The following is a 24420-nucleotide window of genomic DNA, read 5'->3' as shown; positions in this document are numbered from 1 at the left end:
GGCGGCGCTGATGCAACCGCACAGGAGTCACCGTCGCACCCGGAGGGGGGGGGGGGGGAGAGAGAGAGAGGGAGGGAGGCAAGGAAAGGGAGACCCGGGAGGCTGTCGGAAGGGAGCGAGCCGCGTCTCTGTGTCCGTATGACAGGTTTGTGAAACGCGGGTAAGATGTTTCTTCGGCTCGCTTCGGGATTAGAGAGGATCCATCCGCGGGCGCGCCACTCGTCGCGTGGAAAGTTGTACGCCTCGTTGTTGCTGTGGCAACGAGTTTTCAAATTGGCCGATATACACACGTGGGACGAAGTGTTACTTGACTGCCAACTGCGTTTCTGTGCAGATTCCCAATGTCATATAAATGAATATGAACAGCTACACATGTCAGATACAGATGAAGCTCCGTCAATCAAAGCTAAATGAAGACTTTCTCCTCACGTTGGGATGAATCCGTTTCTTTTAGTCTTATTTGACTCAGGATATTCTTCTTTGCCCTTTTTAAGATCATTTTTTCAAAAGTTAAAACGTTAGCCTTTAATTTAATGTCAATGTTACGCATCTGTTTGCTGATCAGTCAAATTTAGCTCGTTTAAGGTGGAAATTCTTGAGAACTTCCCATCGACGCCCTGCAGGAAACTTCTACACCAAGACTCAGTGACTCTTATGCTTCATTGCACACAGTCTTTTTGTTGTGCTGCCCAGTCTTCATTCACATCTCCGTGCTGAAGACCCAGAGATCTGGTGGTGACAGCAACACTGAGCTGGGGTGAGATTTGGTGTCAAAAAGAGGGTCTGCATCTTTTAATGCTTGTAAAAACACATTTTTATACCTTGAACGGTCGACAAAGAGCCCAGACTTTTAACTGGTGTTTACATGTTGTTCAAACTGGTGCCAAAAAGACAGCCCCGGCATTCACCTTTCTAAACTGGAGAATAAACCTCTTAGTCATTTATTTTCAGAACTGGACTGATGCCAGGACCAGCTTACTGAGAAACTACTTAGGCCAAGGCTAGACATCAAATCTGCAGGCCAAGTCAGATTTCTGTAGACGCTATAATTCACAGGTCCACGGACTGTAGAGAAGAAGTGGACGTCGTCACCATGACCTCAGCCATTGGTTTGTATTGGTTCTGGTTAGAGAAGCCAACGCCGTACCAAGACCCGCGTTCTCTCTAATGTCCACCAGAGGGTGACACCTCTTTTATGAGAAAAACATCCCTCAGTAATCATTTTAAACATTAGTTTATGGTCTCAATCTCTACACGCAAGTCTTATTCAGCGTGTTGTTCATTTCATTGTCCTCAAATGGGTGGGCTTCAGGGCGGGGCTAACTTATGATTGACAGCTCGCTACCACCGTTGTCGGTTCTTGTATTTGTGCGTGATCTCACCCCACAACTTTAACCCTTTTCCCTTTGTGTTTTCCACTTGATGAATGTTAATTGTAACACAGTGTGTGTGCTGGAGGGCATTTGATCTGCCCATCTCCTCTCTAATGTCTTCTATTTCTATCGATACTGACTAGACATTGACGATTCCCATGAGCGGCTCCAGAGGGACGCCCACTTCCTCTGCTCGGATCGCAAGATGGACACCGAACTGGTCGACAGACTGGTGCTGCAGCTGAACCGGATCTACCCCCAGATCCTGAGCGACAAGGAAGCCCGCAGGGTCGCTACGCATTACGCTTGACAGCGCTGTTACAAAAGATTTTTTTTAAAAAGCATCCTGTTTGAACAGTTTGATGCTGCTGGAAGAAAATAAATGTGATGGAATGAGAAATGCTCTTCAAATTACATGAGATAAATTGTTAATTAACTTTCATTATTTTGAGAAAACAACTATTTTGGAGATGGTTAAATGATTATTTTCCGCCATGATGTTGACCTCTTTTGTTTTTTTTCACCACGGTGGCTCTAGAGGCCTGTTGAGTGTGCAGGTACACTCAGGTATGTTTCGGGGAATTTCAACCCGGCGTGTCTCTCCCTCCCTCCCCCCCCCTGCAGTTCAGGGACCTGAGAGTTCCCACCGAGGTGCGGTTAGCTCAGCTGTTGACGTTCCTGCGCGGGAGGGGCGAGGACGCGTGTTACGAATTCTACAGAGGACTTCACATCCTCGCCGAGAACGTCTACGCCGGCCTCCCGTCCAGAGCAACACGAAGAGGTACACACACACACACACACGGAGGGAGGGAGGGTCAACCAAACACAGGGCTTTCGAGCCGGAGACCCGTCTTCAAGTTGCAGTGTGCAGTTTACCCAACGTGTTTATAGGTGAGAGGGTTCGGCGAGTCTCGGATCCCCTGCTGTGCCCAGCTGCCCTGTGTGGCCTTGTGTGGGCTTATCCTATATCCAACACGGGCTGTTATTTAGAGTGTGCGCTTTAGCCGATAACCGTCTTTTGCCCTCTGTGCGATCTAGAGGTGGCTGATCCAAAGCGGACGACCGCCGCGGCGATCCACCCGCAGAGCGACAGAGGTACGACCCGTCGCCGCAGGGCATCACGTGGCCATTCTGTTCTTTTATGTTTGTGGGTGTGCAACTTGACCTTTTGGGCCAAATATGTATATTAATAGTTTACATAAATTGAGGTTTTTACTATACTATACTAATATTTTAAAAAAAAATCCTCTATTGAACATTATACAACATAATGTGTCAATGATAAGCCCAACTAAGCTTTGTTCTTTCACAAACATACCGGTCTGCTGAACGCTTTTGACCCCCGAGCCTCAGAATTCGGGTCCCCCCCCCAACACTTTCCTCTGTCCTGCGTTGGGTCCTGTGTCGTCGGTCACCGATGAAAACGCCATCTTCTCTCTTCCCTTCCGCAGGGTCGATGTTCTTCCTCAGCTGTTTCAGCTTCGTGGTCGGCGCCGCGATGCTCTACTACTACGGAGGTGAGTCTCCATATGAAGAAGTGTGCAGAAAAAAAACACTCTTTTTATATTTAAAACAATCGCTGTTTGTGTTTTTCTTCTTTCATGTGTTGTTGTGCCTCGTTCCGCTCACAGAGGGGGAAACTTGTCCTTTTCTTCGAGGCTCTGCGGCGGGATTCAGCAAAGGTGCAAAATATGTTTTCATTTCCTACGCCGAGGTTGGAAGGCAGAGGACATGAAGCCCCCCGGGATGCCGACATGCTTAAGAAGTGGCACCGCGAGTAGAGCGGGGGGGGGGGGGCACTCCTCGGTGGCCAAATCTGTGTGCGCAGTGATAACAATCGTACGCACTTGTAAGCAATGGCTGATGAACTTTTCCTCTGAAAAAGAGAAATGAAGGGAATCTCTGCTCGCTCTGTTGACCGCACAGAACAATAATAATCCCCACCAAGATGCAGCGTGATATCAAGAGTGTAACTGCACACCCACACAGCTGTTTTCAATCACTCTGCCTGATGGTGGCCCTCATGTTGGAGAAATTATTAACAATAGTCAAAGTTGAGAAACAATATTATTCTTGTTTATTCGCTGTCTTTGTAAACTTTAATATTAATTTGTGCTTGTTCTTGCATATTTATTCTACCGGAAAGGGGGCGGGACTTGGCCTCCCAACGGCAATGATTAGCGATTACATCGCCCCGCCCTATAAGCTACAACTAAACCAACCAATGAGCCGGCAGGATGTCAATCAAGTGCAGTCTGCACACGCCCACAGGAAGTCTAATTATAATACATAAGTGAAAACACCATGAACTTCATACCTCATACATGCAACACGTATTCCCCCCCAGCTCGCCCACCCCAGTGCCTTCTGATGTGTGACTGTGGTAGAGAAACTGTTCCGATATTGCACTGTTGTACTTTGCTCAACTAAAGCCCATTTTGACATCACCTCGGGATGTATCTTATATTGTAAATCTTGTACGACGAAGAAGTGTCACCGATTTACACAGATGTGTATAGTTCCTTTGTATCAAATAAATGAAAGAAATCCACATTGTGCTGCAACGATTTGTATCTGACACGTTGTTCTTCATTATCCTAAAATAAGTTTCCTGTGTGTCCCTGTCCACTCCTGGCAATGAATGAATACTTTTTACTCTCATTGAACCGGAAACGGAGAGGATGAATTATTTATCATTGAACAGCACCAACAAATCCAGCAGAGGGCGCTGCTGCCTCAACCAGCAATGCAATGGAGCTCTGTGTGTAGGTGTGTGTGTGTGAGTGTGTGTGGCTCTCTGCTCGGCTGGCCGTTTCCACGGTTACCGATGATAGTTGTGGAGGAGGACCAGGAATCGGATCGCGACATCAGGCGTCTGACAGGTGCTTTTCTCGCTCTCCAGGTGTCCGGCGGCCTCTGGAACTGCTTCCCGTGTCCTCGCGTTGCCCCGGTGGAGCGTGTTAAACTGCCGTTTGCTCCGAAGCTATAATTGGGGTGTCAGTGACATCTCTGCAACACGGTCTAATTAAGGCTTCCGTTTTAACAAGCGGTTCTGCCGGGGTCGGCTCCGCGGTGACTCTGACTCACCGGCCCGGCTCAGGGCCGCAGACGCGCTTCGGGATGGGGGGAGTATGGGGGGGGGGGGGGTCAGTGAAGTCACACCCCAGGCAAACCCTGCATGGCCTGCATTTGGTCCATAATACCTCGTGGTCTGAGCCGTCTGGGAAAGAACAATGACGCGTTTCTGCAACGCCATGCAATTAATAAATGAGCATTCGTGCGTGTGTGTGTGGCCGGGGCTCAGGGTCACTCTAGGGCAGCGAAAGCAGACAGCATGAGGTCATGTTTGTCTCCACTATCCTGTTTGTTGTGGAGGACGCGCCGGGCCTCTTTGTCTCATGTTTCTGTCTTGGTGTTTCGGAGAAGAACCTTCTGGCGAACGAGCGGGTTTTCATGCGACTTTTTTTTTTTTTTCCCGTTGGAAACTTCTCTGAGGGCCCGGAGAGGTCGGCGTGTTAGTAGGTCAGGTGTGGGGTCAGGAGGGTCAGGTCATGGGAGGAGGGGACCAAAAAACATGCTGACTGCACGGATGTGTATGGGAGACAAGGCAGGAGAGAAGCTTTGTGTGGGGAAAGAGAATAAAGAATATATGTGAGCAGCAGAATACCTGTGTGTGTGTGTGTGTGTGTGTGTGTGTGTGTGTGTGTGCGTTTAAGCCGGTGGACTCTAAAGGCCGTGACGAAGACGCTGACCGCCACGATGTTAAAAAACATTTCAAAACATCAAATTAGCCTCCGCTGATTTTGTTAAGCATTTGAAATACGTTAACGACGACACACACACCTTTTGCAGTTATTTTTGTATTAATAGCTCACAAAAGACGATTCGATTAGGGGCGTCTTCCATTTGTCTTCTAACCCGTCTTCTATTTGTTCATCAGCGGAGGAGCATTCTGTACAATATTCAACACAATTATGGTTTGGTGTGACTAACACAGTCTGCCTTTTTATCCTATGAAAAAATAAACCATACAGGGGAAAGTTAGCTGATGGAGGGAAGCTGGCGTCTCCTTTATCACTGCTGGTGTGTTTGTGTGGGTGTGTGCGCTTTGTCAACATTCTGATCAACTCGATAAGAGATACATGTAAACACCGCTGTGAGAACGTCAGAGAAGGTTGTGTGTGAAACGTTGGAGGCAAAGGTTAAACGGAGCGAGGAGCCTCTGTGGAGACGGGTTTGTCTGATCTGCCTGTGGGGTTTGGAGGGGGGGGGGGGGGGGGGCGGTGGTATGTAGGCCGTTCTCATCACGCACCAGTGGCCCCATTAGGCATAGCTGGAGCCTCGGGAGGAGCAGTGGGGTTCACAAGGGTTCTGCTGGTGTTGGGTGGGGGGGGTTGTCAGAGGGGGCGCGCGTCCACATGATGAACCCGACCCTCTTTCTGACACGTGAGCCCCCACGATGTGCAAATCACGTTACAGAGTCAGTTGTGAGGGATTCATTAATGGTGATCAATCACAGCTCTGATGATCTGCTTTCTCATCTCAGAACTCATTTACAAACGGATAAATAAACACTCGAGGCAACGACATCATTTGCTTCATTCACTGATCAGTAAGGACATTTTGGGCTACTTTGCCTCCATAACACATCTTTTATTAGTATGATGCAAATAAAACATCTCAAATTGTCATTTGACTTCTTTTGCCCCCAAAGATTTCTCTCCTAAATTCACCAAAAGTTACCATTATTATTTCAGAAAAGGTACAAGACTAATGGATCTGTAAGTATGTCTCACCAACTTTAAAACTATTATCTAACTTTACGATACAAACCTTTTCCCTAAATGAGTTTTTCTCAGACTAAAAGCATAAACAATGCAAAGCACGAACGGAAATAGATCTTTTGTGTGTATCGACAGTCTTTGCCCCACTGCCAACGGCCATATTTGCTCACCCTGTTGGAGGCGAGTCGGTGTGACCCGGCTAAAGTTCACTGACCGGACCTTTCCCATCCTCGTGTTCGTGCGACCCCCCCTGAACGTGGCCGTTGAACCCACGGACGAGACGAAGGCCCGGAGGGAAAGGATTGAGCTCTGATGTGTTCTGTGATGGGACCATGGGACTCCTCTTCTGCTCGCTCTCCTGTCCCCCCTCCCCCCCCACCCCCCGAACACGCGCTGCCGTGAACTCAGTCCTCCGCTTGTCGATCCTCGTCAAATCAGAGCAGCCCGCGTCCTGCTGGTGTACCTGTCGAAGCGGGGAGAGCGAGAGCCACGACTCCCCCCTGCACCCTAAAGCTGCTTTCCTTTTATTGAGCATTCATTGATTTTGACTGATGAACCAGGTGATGACAAAACGCATGGAAAGGAAATCCAAAGTTTGCCGTCGAATTCCAGAACCTATTGATTCTTGCGTGGGTGGTGGTTATGTAACAACAGATCTGCACAGATGTGTGTGTGTGTGTGTGTGTGTGTGTGTGTGTGAAATACCGGGCCGGCAGGTGCTGGATAAACACTCTGCCCGTTTCTGATTATAAAACCCCCCTCTTTTTGAAATGATGCAAACCGTCTGACTCACACCTGAGCACTGGCGAGGAAGACGAGGAAGACGAAGGCCTGAACCCTGCTGCATCTCTGCGAGCGTGAAATAATCAGCACAGCTGAGAATCTCCTCCTCTACATTGAAGCCCGCCCCTTCCTGCAGCTGCAGGGAGCAGAGTTTGTCGTGTTCTAACCAACGCACACACACAGACACACACACACACACAGAATAAACGGTTCTCAACTGGTTCTTTAAAAGGCTGCATCATCCACTACACAAGCATTTGATCACATTGGATGGTTCTTTGTGTTTGTTATTTGGTTCTTTCTCTCAAAGGGTTCTTTAGAGAACAAGGAATGGTGGCTGTAAAGAAGGAAGTCCACACGGCACCTCTCGCTTTGGTCTGGAGGGTTCTTTGTGGAACCGGAAGCGGTGCGGCATTGCTCTGAAGAACTGTGTTGGGGTTGCAGATGGCGTCTTTATCTTCCTCCGTGCAGAGCCTCTACAAACTGAACTCTTTTACAGAGATAAAGAATGAGAAGAGCTGCACCTTTCAATTTTGCTCCATGGACGACTACAGCTAAATTGTAGCAGATTCACAACAGTCAAGCCGGCATGGCTGATACATAAGGGGGGGGGGGGGAGGGCTGGTCATCTGGTCTCAGTAATCACATCGATTCTAATGTTGTGCAAACCGCTGGACCATGTTGAATCCTGTAATAAGCCGTTTTCCTTTGCAGGACATAGATTATACGTGACACCGGCAGCAATCCTACTGTTTCAGATGCTGATTCGCGAGGAGACGTCCGGGAAAAGGTTCTCCAAATGCCTTTCACTCCGAGCCACAACACCCCAGTGGTGGGACTCACAACATTTCAACAGCTCTTCAAAAAGAAACTTTTCCCCCTTCAGTCCAACTGCAGGTGTGGGGGGGGGGGGGGCTGTGGCATTGCCTGTGGATTGTGGGCCCACTGTCATGACGTGGCGCCGTCAAACCCCGGGCGAGGCGTTATCCCCGTGTCAGACCACGGTGAGGTGGTGCTTTTTGTGAGTGGGAGTTTGGAGGCCCGCCGTGGGTACTAGGTCCGTTCTCAAAAACTCACCAGCAAAGAGCTAAGGGGGGGGGGGCTTGTGTACTTGCTCTGGTGTTTTTCACGTACAAGGCCAAATCTCAAGGCCACCATACAGTCAGTCCAGGATTAATCTGCCTGTGTACTCATATCATGTGGGTGACAACATGGATAGCAGCTAATGACAGGGGGGGAGGGGGGTGGGGGGGGGCAGAAAGATAATGGATGTAGGCCATGGTGTATGTATACTCTGTGTGATGTAATGTTACATATGAATACAGCTGATCCAGGCCCTTCATTCCGATCACACTTAGATCCGTCCATTACAGATCTTTGGTTACTTTGCCCATTCTAAAAGAGAAGCGCTCATTAAGTCAATCACTCGGTGCTCCTTGGTTTCAATGCTTATTTTTGGGATGAATTATTCACACTGCGTTCCTTGTCTGAAGAAGACTCAGGGGACGGACGGAAGAGGGAGGAGGGGAGGACAGGGAGAGAGATAGATGCTCTTTGAGTCTGTTTAAACTCTCAGTTCAATGAGAGCAGAAAGATTCATACAACACAATCTAACACATTCTGCATAGTCAGATCAGGCGTCACCAATGTAAAGGTATGTGTAATGTGTTTAAAGAAGTTCTTGTACTATAATTGAAAAGCAGGTGTAGGAAACATGCATTGTTTTCTCATTTAAGAATTACATTATGTTTGAATTAATATTTGTAATTGAAAAAATCGATGCGCTTCCCAACTAGGGCGTTTAAACCCGTAGAACTAGAAGTAAAGTAAAGTAATCTTTATGACCCATATTTGGAACATGACGTCCCAGACCTAGTGCTTGTCATAGTAGTCAACTCTTCCCACGGTGAAAGGAGAATGGGCTGAAGAACTAAAGGGCCCGCAGGTAATTCAAGGAGAGATTTAAGCTAGTGCCAATTCCTGCAAAAAACAGCATATTCTCCTCCGCATCCAGAGTACGAGTGGGGAGAAAATGGCCTCCCATCATAAAAAAAGCATCTTCATCTCTGCTTGGAAACTGGTTGCAGTGCAGCAGGCGTGGACCTGCATGGATATCCCAGAGATTTAAATCTTAATTGAGCCCTAGTTTTTCTTTTTTCTTCATTGTTCATTCAGAAGCCAACTTAATTCTGGCTTACTCCCAAGCAAAAGCAATTAACTCATTGAACTGGCACGGTCGAGTCCCAAACTTACCCCACATCCTCACAGTAACCGATGAGCCGCCAGGCCAAAGGCCGGCAGGTCAGTCGCATTCAGTTGACTAAACTTGCATACGTAACCGCACGGGTGTCTCTCCTTTGCTTTTATTTCTCTCCTGTTTGTCATGCATCAGCACTTCTCTGCCTCCCATCCATCACGCCGCATCAGCAGCCTCTCTCTCTAACACATCAAACCCTGGCCGCCCTCCAGAAGAGGATCGACCCGACTGTAAATCTAATTTCCATGATTCTCTGTAGGGCTTTTAGTTTTAAAGCCTTACAACGGCGCGAGGACAACATGGCCGTGTCGCAGAGTGGTCCAGAGTCCGAAATGTCCTCTCCCTGCAGGGGAAAGTTGTGGTGTAAAACCTGTACGGCTGCAGCAGAAAGAAAAGGACAAGGCTGAGGAATGTGCTGAGTCTGACGCAGAATCTGATTGGTGTCAGGTTTCAGAGGAACAAACGCACCGATGTTTGAAGCCTGTTGGGAAGTCTGCATGCGAAACGACAAAAAACGGCTGATGGATTGATTCCATTCTTACCGACTCACGCTGGGAGACACATTGTTAACGAGACCAAGTTCATTTTATTGAGCATGGGGGTATTACGTTCTGCGCCTGGTGGCCGAGCTCTGACTGTCGCAGGGAAGTATACTGGCTCTCTCTCTCTCTCTCTCTCTTCCTCCTTCCATCTTCCTCAAACAAGCACCGACACATCAATCTGAAACGAAATGGCGCTGTAAAGAGCGTGAAGATGGGGGTGAAGCTCATTTCCCTGGCCTGTAAAAAACGGCATCTGAACTACATTGTAATCACTTGTCAAATGGCAACTTCAATTGCCAAATGAAACACAATAAACACTAGTGTGTAAAAGTGAAACCGTGTGTGTGCATGTGGGCCGCTGAAGGGGAAACAAAGCAGTGCATTTATTATTTATAAGGTCACTTAAGGTACCAACGACGCTACGAGATGTCAGCTGAAACCAGACTGTCGCCTGACACTGCATTCTGGCCGCTGATCTTTCTTATATTGCTATGTTTTTTTCTTGTTTTGTGACATGCTTCATTATGGTTCTGCAAAGCTTCTGGACTGCCTCCCCCCCCCACACACACATCCCACCCCCCACCATGTATTATGAGGAGAAGTGAAAATGCAGAAACCACAGAGGGTTGGATTGTTTGACATGATCACCACAAAGTTCAAGCAAAGAGGCAACCATGTAAGCTTGACAATGCATTGCATGGCAGCTGGCTGCATTCAGTTACATCAAAGTGAGAAAGGGAAACACAACACACAACAATTGCATCAAGGTATTTTGCAACGGGGAATTCTGCAACCTACAATCTGTTCTATTTTAAAAGCCTGATATCGCAAGGCTCACCCCTTTCTCTCTCTCTCGCTCACTCTTTAATTGTTTAAAAAGTCTTACCTCACCCTCCCACTTCCCCTGTTGCTGCTGCTCATCATCATTTTCCCATGCTGCTCGTGCTGCACCTCAGCTGCAGGCTGCAGCTCTGGGAATTTGAGCTGCAGAGGTAAAAGCCTGGGAATTTGAGCTGCAGACACACGTGCAGACTGTAGTTATTTTATTATGTGCCACAAAAACACGATTTTCTTTCTTTCTTCTTTGTCCGTGTGTATATACATAATCATGCAGTCAGGGTCGTGTGGGTTTTTCCACGTGAGATATCTGTCACGTCCGTTGACCAAGCGCAGCGCCTTCGAGCCGGGCTCCCGGCGCGCCCTGTGATTGGTCGGCTCCTCTTGGCCGTTACCACGGGGCGTGGTCACCGCGCGAGCCGATCAGGGAACCACATTCGCGTGCCTCCGCGCCGTCTGTTAAAAGCCCCGATGGGGGGAAGAGGCGGCTGCAAGCGAAGCAACAACAACAACAGTTGTCTGTGCGAGTTGATCGCCGATCGCCGGGGGCACAGAAAGTGGAAAATTCCCGCGTCCCAAAGTGGTCTTTAAACTACACGCTCCGCCTCACGTCACCGTCAGCTCTGTATCCGCCGCTGAAGACAGAAGACGGGGGATGCGAGGACCCTGACGGACGTTAAAGACGTTATATTCGACATGGCCGTCTGGTTAATAAGGGGCGGGAGGTCTGTGTCCACTTAGCAAAGACCGAGCTGTACCCCGAGTGTGTTTGACGTGGGTCTTTTTATTTGCGAGAAAATGGGCACGCGGAGCCGATAGGGCGTTTTTAAAGTGCACCTCTTTAGGCGTTGGACAACCGGCTAACGTTAGCGGGCTGCCCCCCCTCCCTTCTGGACCCCTTCCCACGGGCTGCCCCCCCTCCACACCCCACGCTGGACCTTACCGCTAACCGGTCTTTTATTTCTTCTGAGCAGAGGTAAAAAGGTAAGTCGTGTCCTCCTTGGTTCAGTGTAATAAAAAAGCGTCAGAGGTACTAACGTTAGCTAAGTTCATTTATTGTTATCTGACTAACGGTTAAAAAAACGTCGGCTCTGAATAGTAAAACTTCAAGCTAACGTGCGTCGTCAGGGCCGGTTTGCTTCTGCTAACGATATATGTGCATTAAATAATTTCGTGGGCTTGTCTTTTTCATCCAACCGCTTTTACTGACATCCACCATCTTTCATCGGCTCTCCATCAGCCCGAAACACGGCCCCGCCGCATCGGCCCACGCGACCACAACGGTTGAATTTTGTCTCTCTAACTGGTCACGTTTCTTTTCTTTTTTTTTCTTCTCTTCTCTCCTTCTCTGTGCAGCTCCTGCTATCGGATGAAATCTCGTCTCGTCACCCATCGCACCGTCGCTAGGGGCCTCCGCTGGCAAACTGCGTCACCGAGTGGGCGCTGCGGGTACTCGCCCCTCAATCTGCACGTTGGGAACGCCTGGCCATGGCACGAATGACCTGGAAACCCAAGTGACCGAGCCCAGGGACAATCGACCATGGAGCCGGAGGCCGACTCCAACTCCGAGGCCCGCCGAGGACCCAAGCGTCCGCCCGGGGAGCCCGACTCTGAGCGCCCGCTCCCCGCCGACATGCTGGAGGCCGATGCTGACGGGACTGCCCGCCTCGTGGACTCTGCAGTGAGAGGCGGGAGCGACCCCATCGTCGACCCTTCCAGCAGTTATCAGAGGAACGTCCACCAGAGGTTCATCAGGAGAAGCCTGTGGTTCTCTGAGGCAGACGAGCAGGCCTTTGAAGCACCCGAGTGCGACAACCGGAATAAGATCCTGAACATAAACCTGCGGACGATAGTGGACAGGGCGCGAGGGACTAGCTGCGGGCCGCAGGAAGGCTCCAGCACCGAAAGTCAAGGCGGGCTAAAGGACAGCGCAACAGAGAGCGCCAGTGCCGACGAGGGGAAGGATAAAAGCGGGGATGCTTCGAACCTCGCGTGCAGTGATGGTGGCAAAGCCGCCATCAAGGCCGCCAGCGAGGAGAACGAGGAGGAGGCGGAGATGAAAGCGGTCTCCACATCTCCGGGGGGACGGTTCCTCAAATTTGACATAGAGCTGGGCAGAGGCTCCTTCAAGACGGTCTACAAGGGCCTGGATACTGAGACCTGGGTGGAGGTGGCCTGGTGCGAGCTGCAGGTAAAGAACTGGAACCGCACATCTAAATGTACAATCTATCTTTGTGGCACCCAGGCAGTGGCAGCTAGATGCTGCACAGACGACGCATATTCCGCAGCCCCCTTGCACCACCCTTGCACCCCCCCCCCCCTCTCTCATTATCACTCTAGCGAATGGGCGTGGGAGACACTTAAAGTAATACCTAGACATTCCTTCTCTACGAGAAATGCATAAGTTAATTTTCGTGCAATCTGTGATTAATGCAAGTGAGTGGAATGCCTGACTGAAGGTTCACATGATGGTTAGTCTAATGGAGATGTCTTCAGGGAGACGTCAATCCGACTCATGGGAGGAGTCAGCCAGGTTGCAAATGGGTTCCCACAAAATGTTAAAGGTTTACGCGGGGTAAAGTGATCGACAAGCATTATCCGCTGACTTGATTAGCTAATGGTCATCAGCAGTTTTTGCAATGGCACAAGGAGTGTCTATTTTGTCTCGCGTTTCACCGTCGGGAGGAAAATCACCAGCTTTGACTGTGCAGAGGTATTAACTAATTATTTCTTCCTTTTGGAGACTGCAGGAGGGATTACCTCCCTCTGTGTCCCAGGAGGCTTAAGAGGGACAACTGTAAGCATGAGTGGCCCCACTCAAAGAAAGAGCTTCTACCGTGCTCTGTTGTTCTTTTAACGTTCCGATTAAAATGGTTGCGATATTTCTATATCTATATTCAACCATGTTTTTTTTGCCCAACTGATAATGCAGTTATTTGGGTTGGCATCGCAGGGGATCTTTTGTGTGTGTGTGTGTGTATACTATCTAATATGTATGTGTGTGTCCCATTAGTGTGCGTGCACGTTTTGAGCTGTGCCGCTCGCTGCCTCGCTCCCCTCCGTGCAACAGGAGGCCGGCCCACAGGAAGCAGCCGAAGTGCGCTGTAGCCTGCTGGGAGCAGTGTGGTGGCCCCGTGGCCTCGGTGAATACTAATTCCTACTCTTCTGATAACCTGCTGCGTCAGTTGCTCGAGTGACTGAAGAATGCATCGAACGAAACCTGTTCTTTGGGGTTGCTATCTAGACACAGCGACACTCCTTATCTCTGGAGAGGACTGTGAAGACGACTGCATAGCAATGAGTGGAGATGTGTTGCAGTGCTGAGAGGCGTGATGACTTCATCTGTGTAACAGTGTCATGCAGACTGATTGGGGTGGTGAGCAACCCCAGATCTCCCTCAACCTGACAACGCTTAATTGTGCTCAGCAGAGGGTAGGATGTGGAACGGGAAGCAATTACCCGTGTTTTATTCTCCCCCGGTGACACATTAATACCTCCTCCAGTGGACAGAGAATATCCAATCTTAATCACAGAACAAAGGGTCCGTTCTCACAAGCATGCTCTCATCTTTTTGTTTTTTTTATATGGTACAGCTTTACGCTTGGGTTCTTCCACGAAAGCAATTGGAAAAACAAAATGCTGCCGTGACCCGATCAATGTGTTTCATTAGCTTACTGAGCGGATCAGACCCATTAATTGAGACTTTGTGCCTGAATCAATAAAGTCTCATGCGGGGCCTTTCCTCCGCTGATCAGAACCATGATCTCATGTCCACTAAAGCTGCCTTTATTGAATCGACCGTCCAGTGGGTTTTACCCGGTTTATGGCAGTCAGTTTAATAATAAACTATTAGTGGGGCTGAATTTGGTCCCTCAAATAGTGTGGAAGGTCTGCACAAAACTAAATATGAAATGTATTTTTTTTTTTATCGAGTAAGCTGATTAATTCATTAGTTTCTTTCCTTGTTTGTTGCATTTCAGTAAATTGATTATTTAATTGAACTTTGGGTCTGTTTAACCTTTGACTTTAAAGGGGCTACATTGGAAGCACCCTATTAGCTCTGAGGGGCTCAGCCTTTGGGTTACAACTAACCCATGTTGTCGTGGGTAGACTGGTTGTCTAAACCAAAAACCCGTGATTGCACCATATGACCTCTGTCAAATTCAATGCATAGTTCAAGTATCAACTGGTTTTACATTTGCTCCCCAAAGAGAAAAGATGCTCTCGTCATGCATGTCGATCTTTATCCGGCTCAGTGTGTGAGACACAGGAGCTCTCTGTGTCTCACAAGGAGCCAGACGAGACTCTGTGATTTTCCACTGTTTTCCCTCCTTCCAGTGGTCACATGGCCTTCCTCCTCGAAATTGTAATCTGGTTCCGTGTTTATTCTCTCTCTCTCTCTCTCTCTCTCTCTCTCTCTCTCTCTCTCTCTCTCTCTCTCTCTCTCACGCTCGCTCACTAAATCCCCTTCCCCTCTCCTCCCATTCCCACCCCCCCCTACATCCCTGTGTGCCAGGCCGCTGGCATCACACAGATGGCCCTGCTACAGGCAAGGAGCTTGGTCAGAGAGAAAGATGCCTTTTGTGAGGTGTTCTTTTCTTTTTTGAGTAAAACGCATGTTTCTATTTTTCTTGTTGCTTTTTTATCATTGCTCAATGGAATTCCTGCTTCTGCCAATTGTGGCTCTGTGTACAGATATTTATCTCAGTGTTTAATGCCGCATGCGCAAAGTTTCACTCTGACTTTGTGCAGACTTCCTGCGTGTTTGGCAGGGAGCTTGTTGTTCTGTAGATGAAGTCTGGATACCACGGCCATCGTTGAACTAAACAGACTCTGCGAATGCCATGGTGGCTGGGGAGGTCAACTTATTAGTTCTAAACACTAGATTAGATGGTGCCATGTTTATTAGGGACCCTTCTGTGTTTCTGAGTATTTGATGGATATCTCGCTGGGTAATCGTGTCCTGCTCGGCGACTATCCAGTCTTGACTTGTCTGACAGCAAGAATGAAAACAAAGCTTGAGATGCTCAAGTGGGTCCCCGGTCAAAGCCCATTTGGTATGAAGACGCGCCCGCAGGCATTTCTCCTTATTCAAATAGATGAAGAAGTGGACATGGTCGCGGTGACGTCTTCGACCGTGAAATGATTGTTTTAAAGGCTCGAGTTCTGCATTTTAGCCGTGGCCATCTCTTTCGTTGGCTTTGCGACCAGAAGTGAGAACTTTTTAGGGAGCCAAAATGTTTCAGCCCCCTTTCATGAACTAAAACAACTGGGTGAGGGTTGAAGTAGCATCCTTTCCATCACCAGGTAGCTACACCGTTGTTCATTATTCCAAATTCCAAATGTGGAAAAAGAGGCAAAATGGACTATAACATTCTTTGAGTTCACGATGTAAATTGGACTCAGATCTCAGAATTGGCCTTCTGAGACTGTTTTAAAACAGTAGATGGCCTTTTAAAGTAATTTTACATTGTCACAATTTTGTAACTAAAGGTAAATATTAACACAAAACCCCCAAAAATGCACCTGCACCATGTGACCTCCGTGTCCCCGTGTGCTCCCTTGTTCCATCTGGACGAGAAGGCCACAATACCAAAAAGGCTGTGCCTGACTCGCTGTAGGAGTCAGTGAGCAACCTCCAGATACACACCTCTAGCATACACACACTCTCGCTGTCTAACTTTGAACCAAACAAAATACAAGCAGCCTAAACGGCCTTTGACCTCCCCTGAACGGAAAGTGTACCAAAGCTCATTAGGACGTGTAATCCCTGTTGGATTTTAAAAAGGTGATTTGTGTGAATGAATTTGCAGCACCTTTGACATGGTTTTAAAGCCTCCTGCTTACTATAGGCTCTGTGGAATGAAGACGAGGGCTTCTTTAGATGCACACTCGTGTTGACCTCTTCGTCACTAAGCTATTTACGTAACTATGAGTGGAAAACAAATGGCCACTTGTATCTTCACATTCATCATGAGCGCTCATAATATATGTTCAATGCCTGAACTATATTTCGCTTTTTTACTGTTTAGCTTTAACAAACAAAAATACCACATAATAAATATAGTTCTTTGCTATTATGAACCTGCTTTTCTTTGAACTGGACTGAACTGTGGTTATGTATTCAAATTCAAAATTGATAGCCCATAAATGAATTATTAGGCAACGTGCTCCTGCTCGTCCGTAGGCGAGTCCGTCTCTCCTCTCTGAGTGTGGAGCAGCCGATCAAATCATATGGCCACAAGCCCCAAATACAGGAGCTCGACCAACCATTACGAATTAAAGGATGTGCGCCTCCATGTTCTGTTGCCGCAAGTGAATGAGTTCCATCGACTGTAAAAACACCAGCGTGTTGTACGAGGTCGCTCTCTCTCACTGCCTTTTCTCTGGGTCCAGAGACGATGCGCAATGACAGGGATGGTTCTGGGATTCCTTGTGACAGCCATGGTGTCCACCTTCAGCGCCTCTGGCAAAATGATAAAGCTTTGTGCTGCCGATGAATCAGTTGTTACTTTTTAAGCTTGTGATGAATGCAATTGGCACCACAAGTTGTCAGAGTGGGACAGAAACGCACACACACAACAAATTCTGTGTTTCTCATCATATACAATGGCAATTTAAGGAAAAGTGGGCATAGTTATTGTAGGTTTCCCCGGTGCTCCTAGTTCCAAAAACAATAAAAGGCTACATAATGTGACACAGTAATGGCAGCCTTGACCTTTTTGGTATTCCTTTCACTCAGAGTCTGTGAAGGGATTTTTTTGGGGCCTAGGATTTGACACGGGTGATGCCATTGCAGGACGGTCTTTGCTTTGTGGATGTGGTTGTTTTTAGAGGCCGTAGTTTGGGGTGATGTGTTACCAGGTTGACTTGTATTAAAAGGTCTTTAATAATTGAATGATGAGTAAAAGAAAAGGGGGAAAAAAGATGCAGCGGACTGTACAGCTCGTGTGCAATCTAAGTACTTTTTTGTAGGTTGTTACTGCAGATGTTGTGGTTCCGTTATCAAACATGTTTCTACTAGTTAACAGAAAATATCTTTTTTACCGTGCAGCACTTTCACTCCTCCTTCTCAGTGGTTCCTTTCTCCTGCTGAAGTTGTGCTATTTTCTGCTGTGAAACCCTGATACTTTTCCAGCGGCTAATATAGTAATTATTTTATTAAGATAGCGTATCCTGCTGCTATGTTTTCTTTTCATCCCAGGCAACCCGGGGTATTGGTAACTGATACAGTTGACCGCTTGATGCATTTCACTCAGCTGAAAGTTTTGGCTTAGTACATCTCTGACCTTAACAAAGACTGCTGCTGCCTGCGTGTTGTTTAGTCTGGTTCAAGGTATTGTGTGGAATCAAGGCCGTGCCTCTGGCTCGGTGCCCCCACACTGCAGTGGGGCTGATGAAGTGGTCGAGGGAAGGTTCGGCCATGCCTCCCACTTTGGCTTAGAACATCTCTACCTGGCACACCACTCCCTTCTGCTCCGTCTCTGGTCCAACCTTCATCATCAGTGATGCAGGAGAAGGTGCACGTGGGCGCTGTTGGCTTGCAACAGTCCCTCATGTCTCGACTAGGATTGGTTCCTACTGTGTTAGCATTATGCATGTTGACTGTCTGCAGGAGTTTGTTTCTTAAAAATATCACCATCAGCTGTTGTGCCTCCGATCCTTAAAATGTTAAAAGAGTGTGTTAGAAAACGTGGCCTATTTAGATTTTTGCCCATCACAAATAAGGATGCATGCGTTTAAATAGTTTCAGCACTAAAGAGGAGCGTGCTGTGAATTTCAGTGAATCCCTGATCTCTGGGGGAGTGAGGTTCACCAGTCGGTTTGCTGTGATCGAAACATCGAATATTTAGGGGATTTTGAAGTTTGGGATCTGGCATCTCGTCTTGGATGTTGGCCTGAGCGGTAATCATACTCATTATCTTGGTCGAGTGTAGGCCCGGGGAGAGGTTGAGTGTGTGTGTGTGAGAGTAAGTGTGCACCACTTTCTTTCCAACCGTCCAATCATGCACTTTGTTGCAGCAAACTGCTGAATATTTCGGGTGGCCAGTTATAACTGCGTGCTCAAGGAGCTCTCATGGTCGAGGTGACACCACACTCCCTCAGAACACCTTGTTTTACTGTTTATCGTCTATAGACTGCCTGCGTACTCCTCACTCACCACTCTTAAATGGCCCTTGGCTGGTAGCAGCATTTAATGATTACACAGCTGAGTGCATCGCCGACCTCCAGCCAGCTGTGCAGGGGGTTGGAAAGGGCTTACTCACTGTTATTATTTTGGACATTGTGTTTGGCTAACAGCTACCTGGAGTACCAGTCCACCTAGTGCGGAGTACCTCTCCGATACCTTACAGAAGGCTGCACTCTACTGAGTGAACATTTCTAGTTGAATATGTGGCCTTTTCTGGGTAAGATAATCCATATTCTCTTTACATTCTAATTTCATGAAAGTATTTATTTTATATGTTAAAGGAGGAGGCATTCTTTGTTCATAAGACCACCATGTAACCCCCCCCCCCTCCTCCTCCCCCACCCAGTCTTTTTCTGTTTCATTGTGTCTCTAAGATGAGCTGTGCCAGTACACCAACAGGCGGTGTTATCTGCTTTAGTTCTGGAAAGAGAAACTCTTTGGTTCCAGCTTCTCAAGGCTGAGCATTTAGACATTTTCTCTGATTTATGTAATGTCATTTAATCTATTTGTGTTTTGGATTGTTCTATTGACAAAACAATGTGAACACATAACCTTGGGCTATGGGAAATGATCTAGCCATTTACTTTCCGTCTTCAGATTAGACAAATGTTACACACAAACAGTTACACACTCAAACACCTTTGCAATAAACTTCCTTGTGGGCCCAAGCGCAGCGGTGCAGTAACGCGTTGTTGTTTCTTTCCTGTTGGCTAAGGTTTCTGGGTGGGGTTTGTGTGTGTGTGTGTGTGTGTGTACAGTATGGCCAATAATCCATATCACGGTATTAAGAAACATTCTGACGGTAACTTACGTTGGATTTTCCAAAACCAAAAACCCTCCAAACAGACGCTGCAGCTCCTCTCTTGGGCACAAGTTGTGTTGGTGCATCTCTGGTCTCTCGTTGTTCCTCTGGTATCTCTCTTTTCTGTGTTTTCATGTAGCAACAGAGTTACTTCTTGTTGTGTGTACCCAGGGGTATTTTTTTTTTATAGATGTATAGTTATTAGTGTTACAAATTGTTTATGTGTCACAAGCTGTTGTGTCGTGGTGACCCTGTTAAAGAGAGTTTGTTGTTGATCATTCAAATAAAGTTATAACCATGACTCAATCTCAACACGTAAGACAACTAGCTCCGACCGCGGAAGTTCCACGTGTAAAAATAAAATCTGCCGCCTGCCAAAGAGCAACTTCAGTTGTTCTGGTGTAACACCGGCACGTGTTACACGGTACGTGAGAAATTCATACCGTAGGGAGATCTTATTCCGGTATACCGCTTGAACCGGTATTTTTTAATTAAAGCTAGAGACTGAATATAGGGCACTACATAATTGAATAACTTTCTGCGGCTGTGGACAAACGAGAGGATCCTTTAGTGCCGTCCTGGATGCCAGGCTGACCAATCGGCCCAGCTTGGGTGCAGAGTGGATTTATATCGGGGCAACAGGGAAGGTGGAGATAACCGAGTGACCGGCACACAGCTGCTGGCCATAATTCCCTTGCAGCCGTGACTGATGGGACGCACTTCACCTGTGGGCAGTGGGCCGGCTCGCCCGGCGCCAGCTTCTGTTCCTCCGGCGCTGCAGCAATCGCCGTTTAATATTGAGGACGGTTTGTAGGGTGGACCTGGAAATTTTGCACGCTTCCAGAAGCCTGGCAAACCTTCGACTCCCAAGATTCCAAACCTCCTTCTTTCCGAACGTCCTCATCGTTGAAATGTCTAAACGAGGCGATGCTCTGGTCTCAAAGAGAATCACTGAGTGGATCTATAGAGCAACACATTGTTACTGTGACTGAACCAAAGCTCCTCATTGTAGTGTTAAAAACTCTTATTTCAACAGAGTCCGGTTGTAGTTTGGTCACTAAGTACGTCCTGGGAAGAAATCTTTTCTTTCCTGATCTCCTTGGACACGTGTAGTGACCTATTCAAGCACACTGGGTTTAGCTGTCTAGCTTTTCTAGTCACGCTTGTTTGAATGTACTGTAAACCACTGTCACGCTATGGTTGCTAAACCCATATGATGCTAATCGGCTTCTTGTTAACCAAGGATCAAGATAAGGCCAGTTAAAAGGGGGAGAGGGGGGGTTAATTAGCACAAAGCTGTGAAGAGACATTGATTTAAAAAAAAAAAGGTCATACTTGTTTTTGTTTAGAATTACAACTAATGAAGTTTACTTAATCCTGACCTGAGAGGGGGTTATTAGAGAGGGGACTTTAGTGGTGGTTGATAATAAGGTAATCCCATATTAGTGCCAAAGTGGCAAAGATATTTACAGCAATCATATGTCTAAATCATGTAAAATAAAGTCCTGCAAAATTTCTGGCATATTATACAGATTTATTTTTGAATACTAAAGCCCAATCAATATAATAATTGAATTTTACTCATTGCATATTTCAGAATAGCGATGTAAGTCGTTACATTACATGTCACTTAGCTGACGCTTTTATCCAAAGCGACGTACAATAAGTGCATTTCCACATAGAGATACAAACTCAGAAGAACAAGTAACAGTAACGTTCTTCATCTGGCTATTGTCTACCATCTTTTACAGTAATAAAATGGAAAGGGATTATTTTGTATTCACCTGCCCTCAGGCTACTGGAATCTGTGTATATTTCTAGGCTAAAGGCCATGCCCTTCATTTGGAATATGTCATTTTCAGTGGTAAGATGTGACGAATCCATCTCCATAAATATTATGATTCAGCATTTTTTGTGGCTGATGCTGTGAAGTGAGTGTGTGTGTGTGTGCGTGATGACAAATGTGGCCTATTGTTAATAACCCACTACCCACCAGGTTTTAGCTTTGTGCTTCTTTTTGCCCAGTTCGAGGACACCATGAGAGGCTGTTGCTCACTTGTGTTTGAGCTCATTTGAGTCAGGCGTTTCTTCAATTGATGCTTCAGAGAGGTGGTCTGCTTCAAAAGCCTCTCCAAAGCCCACAGCTCCCCCATCAGGGGCGGTCTGATTCTATTAGGCCATAATCAATAGTAAACACTCCTCCTGATATAAACCCTCTCATTCTGTGAGCCACATCTTCTTTTTTTTATTGAGCAAAAAAAAGCTCTGTCATGCTGTTGTTGGCGGAAAATTGTTTGAAATCACTGCTGTATGTGATGTTTGAGCAAAGCTCAGTTTTTCCATCAATGTTTGACTGTCTGTAGTTTGGACTAAATCCAGAAGATAGAAAAATCTGTGTTCCAGTCACTGAGTCATCGCTCCACACTAAGGGCGAGCATGCATTAAGAATAACATTACATGTTATTTAGCTGACGCCAAAGCGACTTACATTTGCATTGTAACCCATGGCGTACATTTTGCCTCCCTGCGGCTCCCAGTGCATCACACGACTCCATGCGCCACCATCGCCGCCGCCGCTGGTGACATCACGCCAGGAACTTGAATTGTTATAGCATGATTTATACCCCGAGAATAGGACTAATGTGTGAATGTGCAACCTGCTCGCATGTGTCTCTGCTGGGGGAACTAATATAGTCCATCACACCGGCTAATGGATGGCAGCAGAGCGGCGTGGGTGCGTGCTTGCATGAGTGGGCGTGTGTCCTTGCCTGGGCGGCTCCACATTCTGCAACAACCGACCCCTTTTCTCTTTAGCCATGTGTGCAGTACCGGCTCGATGGCACTCTGAAAACATCCCCGTGTTTTGCGGCGCTTTGTGGTTTTTCAAATGTAATTAAAGGATTAGTCGCTCTGGCTAAACGCTCACATTTCCCCCCACGATCCCCCCCCCCCCACACTCCTGCTAAAACTATGAAGCGACTAATAAAGCTCATCTGCCGACTGCTTGCCGCGATGCCGTTTGTCTGGCGTTGTGTGTTGGGAATGGCATCCCTCTCGTGTCCGTCTGTGCGGCCCCCCCTCCGTGCTGTGCACCACACCTCTGAGCATACATGCGGCTCCTGAATTATGCAGAAGCCCCAATGGCTGCTGGGAGGAGGGGGGGGGGGGGGACAGTAGTGGGGAGTGAATGGTGTCTGCGGGGAGTTCGACTGGGATCACTGAGGATGGGGTGAGGGGTTTATTTACGAAGAGCAGCGGGATTCCTGAAAGATGAGCGCTGAGATGCTGAAAGGAGGGGGTAATGAAGATTGGAGGGGGTTGTGGGGGAGAAGAGAGGAGCGTCGCCTAATGGGGGGGGGAAGCTGCAGTGCTGAAGGGTTGAAACGTGCTTTCCTCCTTCTGAGACGTGTGCTTCTGCAGCAGAGAGCGCGCGGGGAGGACCCAGCCCGACTTGGGCGGCACCAGCCCTCCATCAGTAGGAAAGGTTCTCTGCACAACTGAATTATTCATGGGAGTTTAGAGGAGTGCGGTGAATATCCCTACCCCCCCCCCCCCCCCCCCCCACCACCCCCACACGCACACACACACACACACACACATTTGCACACAACATGCTTTATCAAAGCGCATCCTGCTCCTTAGTTAATTTTTTGATTATTCAGGCTGATTTTGTATTTTGGGCATTTTCATCTCACAGGGTGGGAGGGGGGTTCACCACGGTTGAATAATTAAATAGATTTAATCTGGCTGCGTTGTGCTCACCGCATTCCACTGTCGTTGTCGTCCAACTCCGAGAGGGGCGGGGTCCGCCTTTATAGGTGTGCGCGTGTGTGTGTGTGTGTGTTACGTAAGTCGCTGCCGGGATGAGACGGTTAGTGTTAGGTTTGCTCTCGGAGCGGGGTCAGCCTCACAGAGAAAGGGAGAGGGGCGGGGGTGGGTGTTTTTCTTTATGTGCGGGAGAGATGTTTGCGAAGAAGGGAGTGGTTGGTGTCAGGGGGGTGCAAAAACTGATTGCAGATATGGGGGAGGGTGGGTAAGGGTGCCAAAAAGGTAGAGGAAGGGAGGGTGAGGAAGCAAGTGAAGGAGATGGGGGAAGATAAAAGAGATCGATGACACATAACCTTTAGCTGCAGCTCGTTCAGCCCCCCCACCCCTCCCCTTTGTCTCTATACACAGCATTTGTGTGAGTGAGAGGTCTTATGTGACTGGTATTGAACTAAATACAACTACTTCATTAATAAATATCGCACTCTGAAAAGAATCCAGATAAACAGCTGTCGTAGGCAATACAAAGATGTAAGCTTAAATATCCTGTTAAACAGACACACACACACACACATCCACACAGTTGTCCATACCATTCTACACACTCGTTCTGTCCCACATGCTAAAACATTCTGGATGCATGAATTTCAGATGTGCAGGGAATGACTTGAGGGTGGAAGCCTCTTCCATCTGGTAGAACCAGTATCTGATCATTACGGCTTCATGGATTCATTTTTTTTTCTGCTGCATCTGTCTTCCCTCTAGGATCGCAAGCTGTCAAAGGTGGAACGCCAGCGCTTTAAGGAGGAGGCAGAGATGTTGAAGGGGCTTCAACACCCAAACATTGTCCGTTTCTATGACTTTTGGGAGTCGCCCCTGAAAGGGAAGAAGTACATTGTGTTAGTAACAGAGCTCATGACGTCAGGAACGTTAAAAACGTGAGTACAATTCAAGGCAGCTTTTGTACAGACGGCTCCTCTGTAGAATGCTGTGAATTGGGGGGAAGTCGGCCAATGAGACACGTCATACAATCTCGCCAAAAGCGAAATGAAGCTCAAATTCAACTCTCTAAACCGCCTGCCTACT

General features: G+C 47.6%; 2 protein-coding genes across 10 annotated transcripts in view; both read left to right on the top strand.

The window, feature by feature from the left end:
* Nucleotides 1-61: 61 nt before the first annotated feature.
* On the top strand, nucleotides 62-3931 carry LOC119222053 (caspase recruitment domain-containing protein 19-like). The gene is made up of 6 exons (XM_037478391.2): nucleotides 62-145; nucleotides 1517-1662; nucleotides 1998-2154; nucleotides 2412-2468; nucleotides 2825-2890; nucleotides 3005-3931. The coding sequence occupies exons 1-6, from the start codon at nucleotides 139-141 to the stop codon at nucleotides 3106-3108; spliced, it is 537 nt and encodes a 178-aa protein (XP_037334288.2). The 5' UTR covers nucleotides 62-138; the 3' UTR covers nucleotides 3109-3931.
* A 7049-nt stretch (nucleotides 3932-10980) lies between these two features.
* LOC119221941 (serine/threonine-protein kinase WNK2) overlaps nucleotides 10981-24420 on the top strand; it is a 37951-nt gene continuing 24511 nt past the window's right edge. For 8 of the 9 annotated variants that reach the window (XM_037478167.2, XM_037478166.2, XM_037478164.2 and 5 more), the window contains exons 1-3: nucleotides 10981-11560; nucleotides 11933-12767; nucleotides 24100-24272. In XM_037478167.2, the coding sequence (XP_037334064.2) occupies nucleotides 12117-12767; nucleotides 24100-24272 (824 nt within the window). In that variant the 5' untranslated portion in view covers nucleotides 10981-11560; nucleotides 11933-12116. The remainder of the gene's footprint in view (nucleotides 11561-11932; nucleotides 12768-24099; nucleotides 24273-24420) is intronic. The other variant, XM_037478168.2, reaches the window with a different exon arrangement.

The sequence above is a fragment of the Pungitius pungitius genome, chromosome 1 (assembly GCF_949316345.1).
Source record: "Pungitius pungitius chromosome 1, fPunPun2.1, whole genome shotgun sequence".
NCBI lineage: Eukaryota > Metazoa > Chordata > Actinopteri > Perciformes > Gasterosteidae > Pungitius > Pungitius pungitius.
Note: the sequence above shows the minus strand (reverse complement) of the source record. Positions and strands in the feature narration are given on the sequence as shown.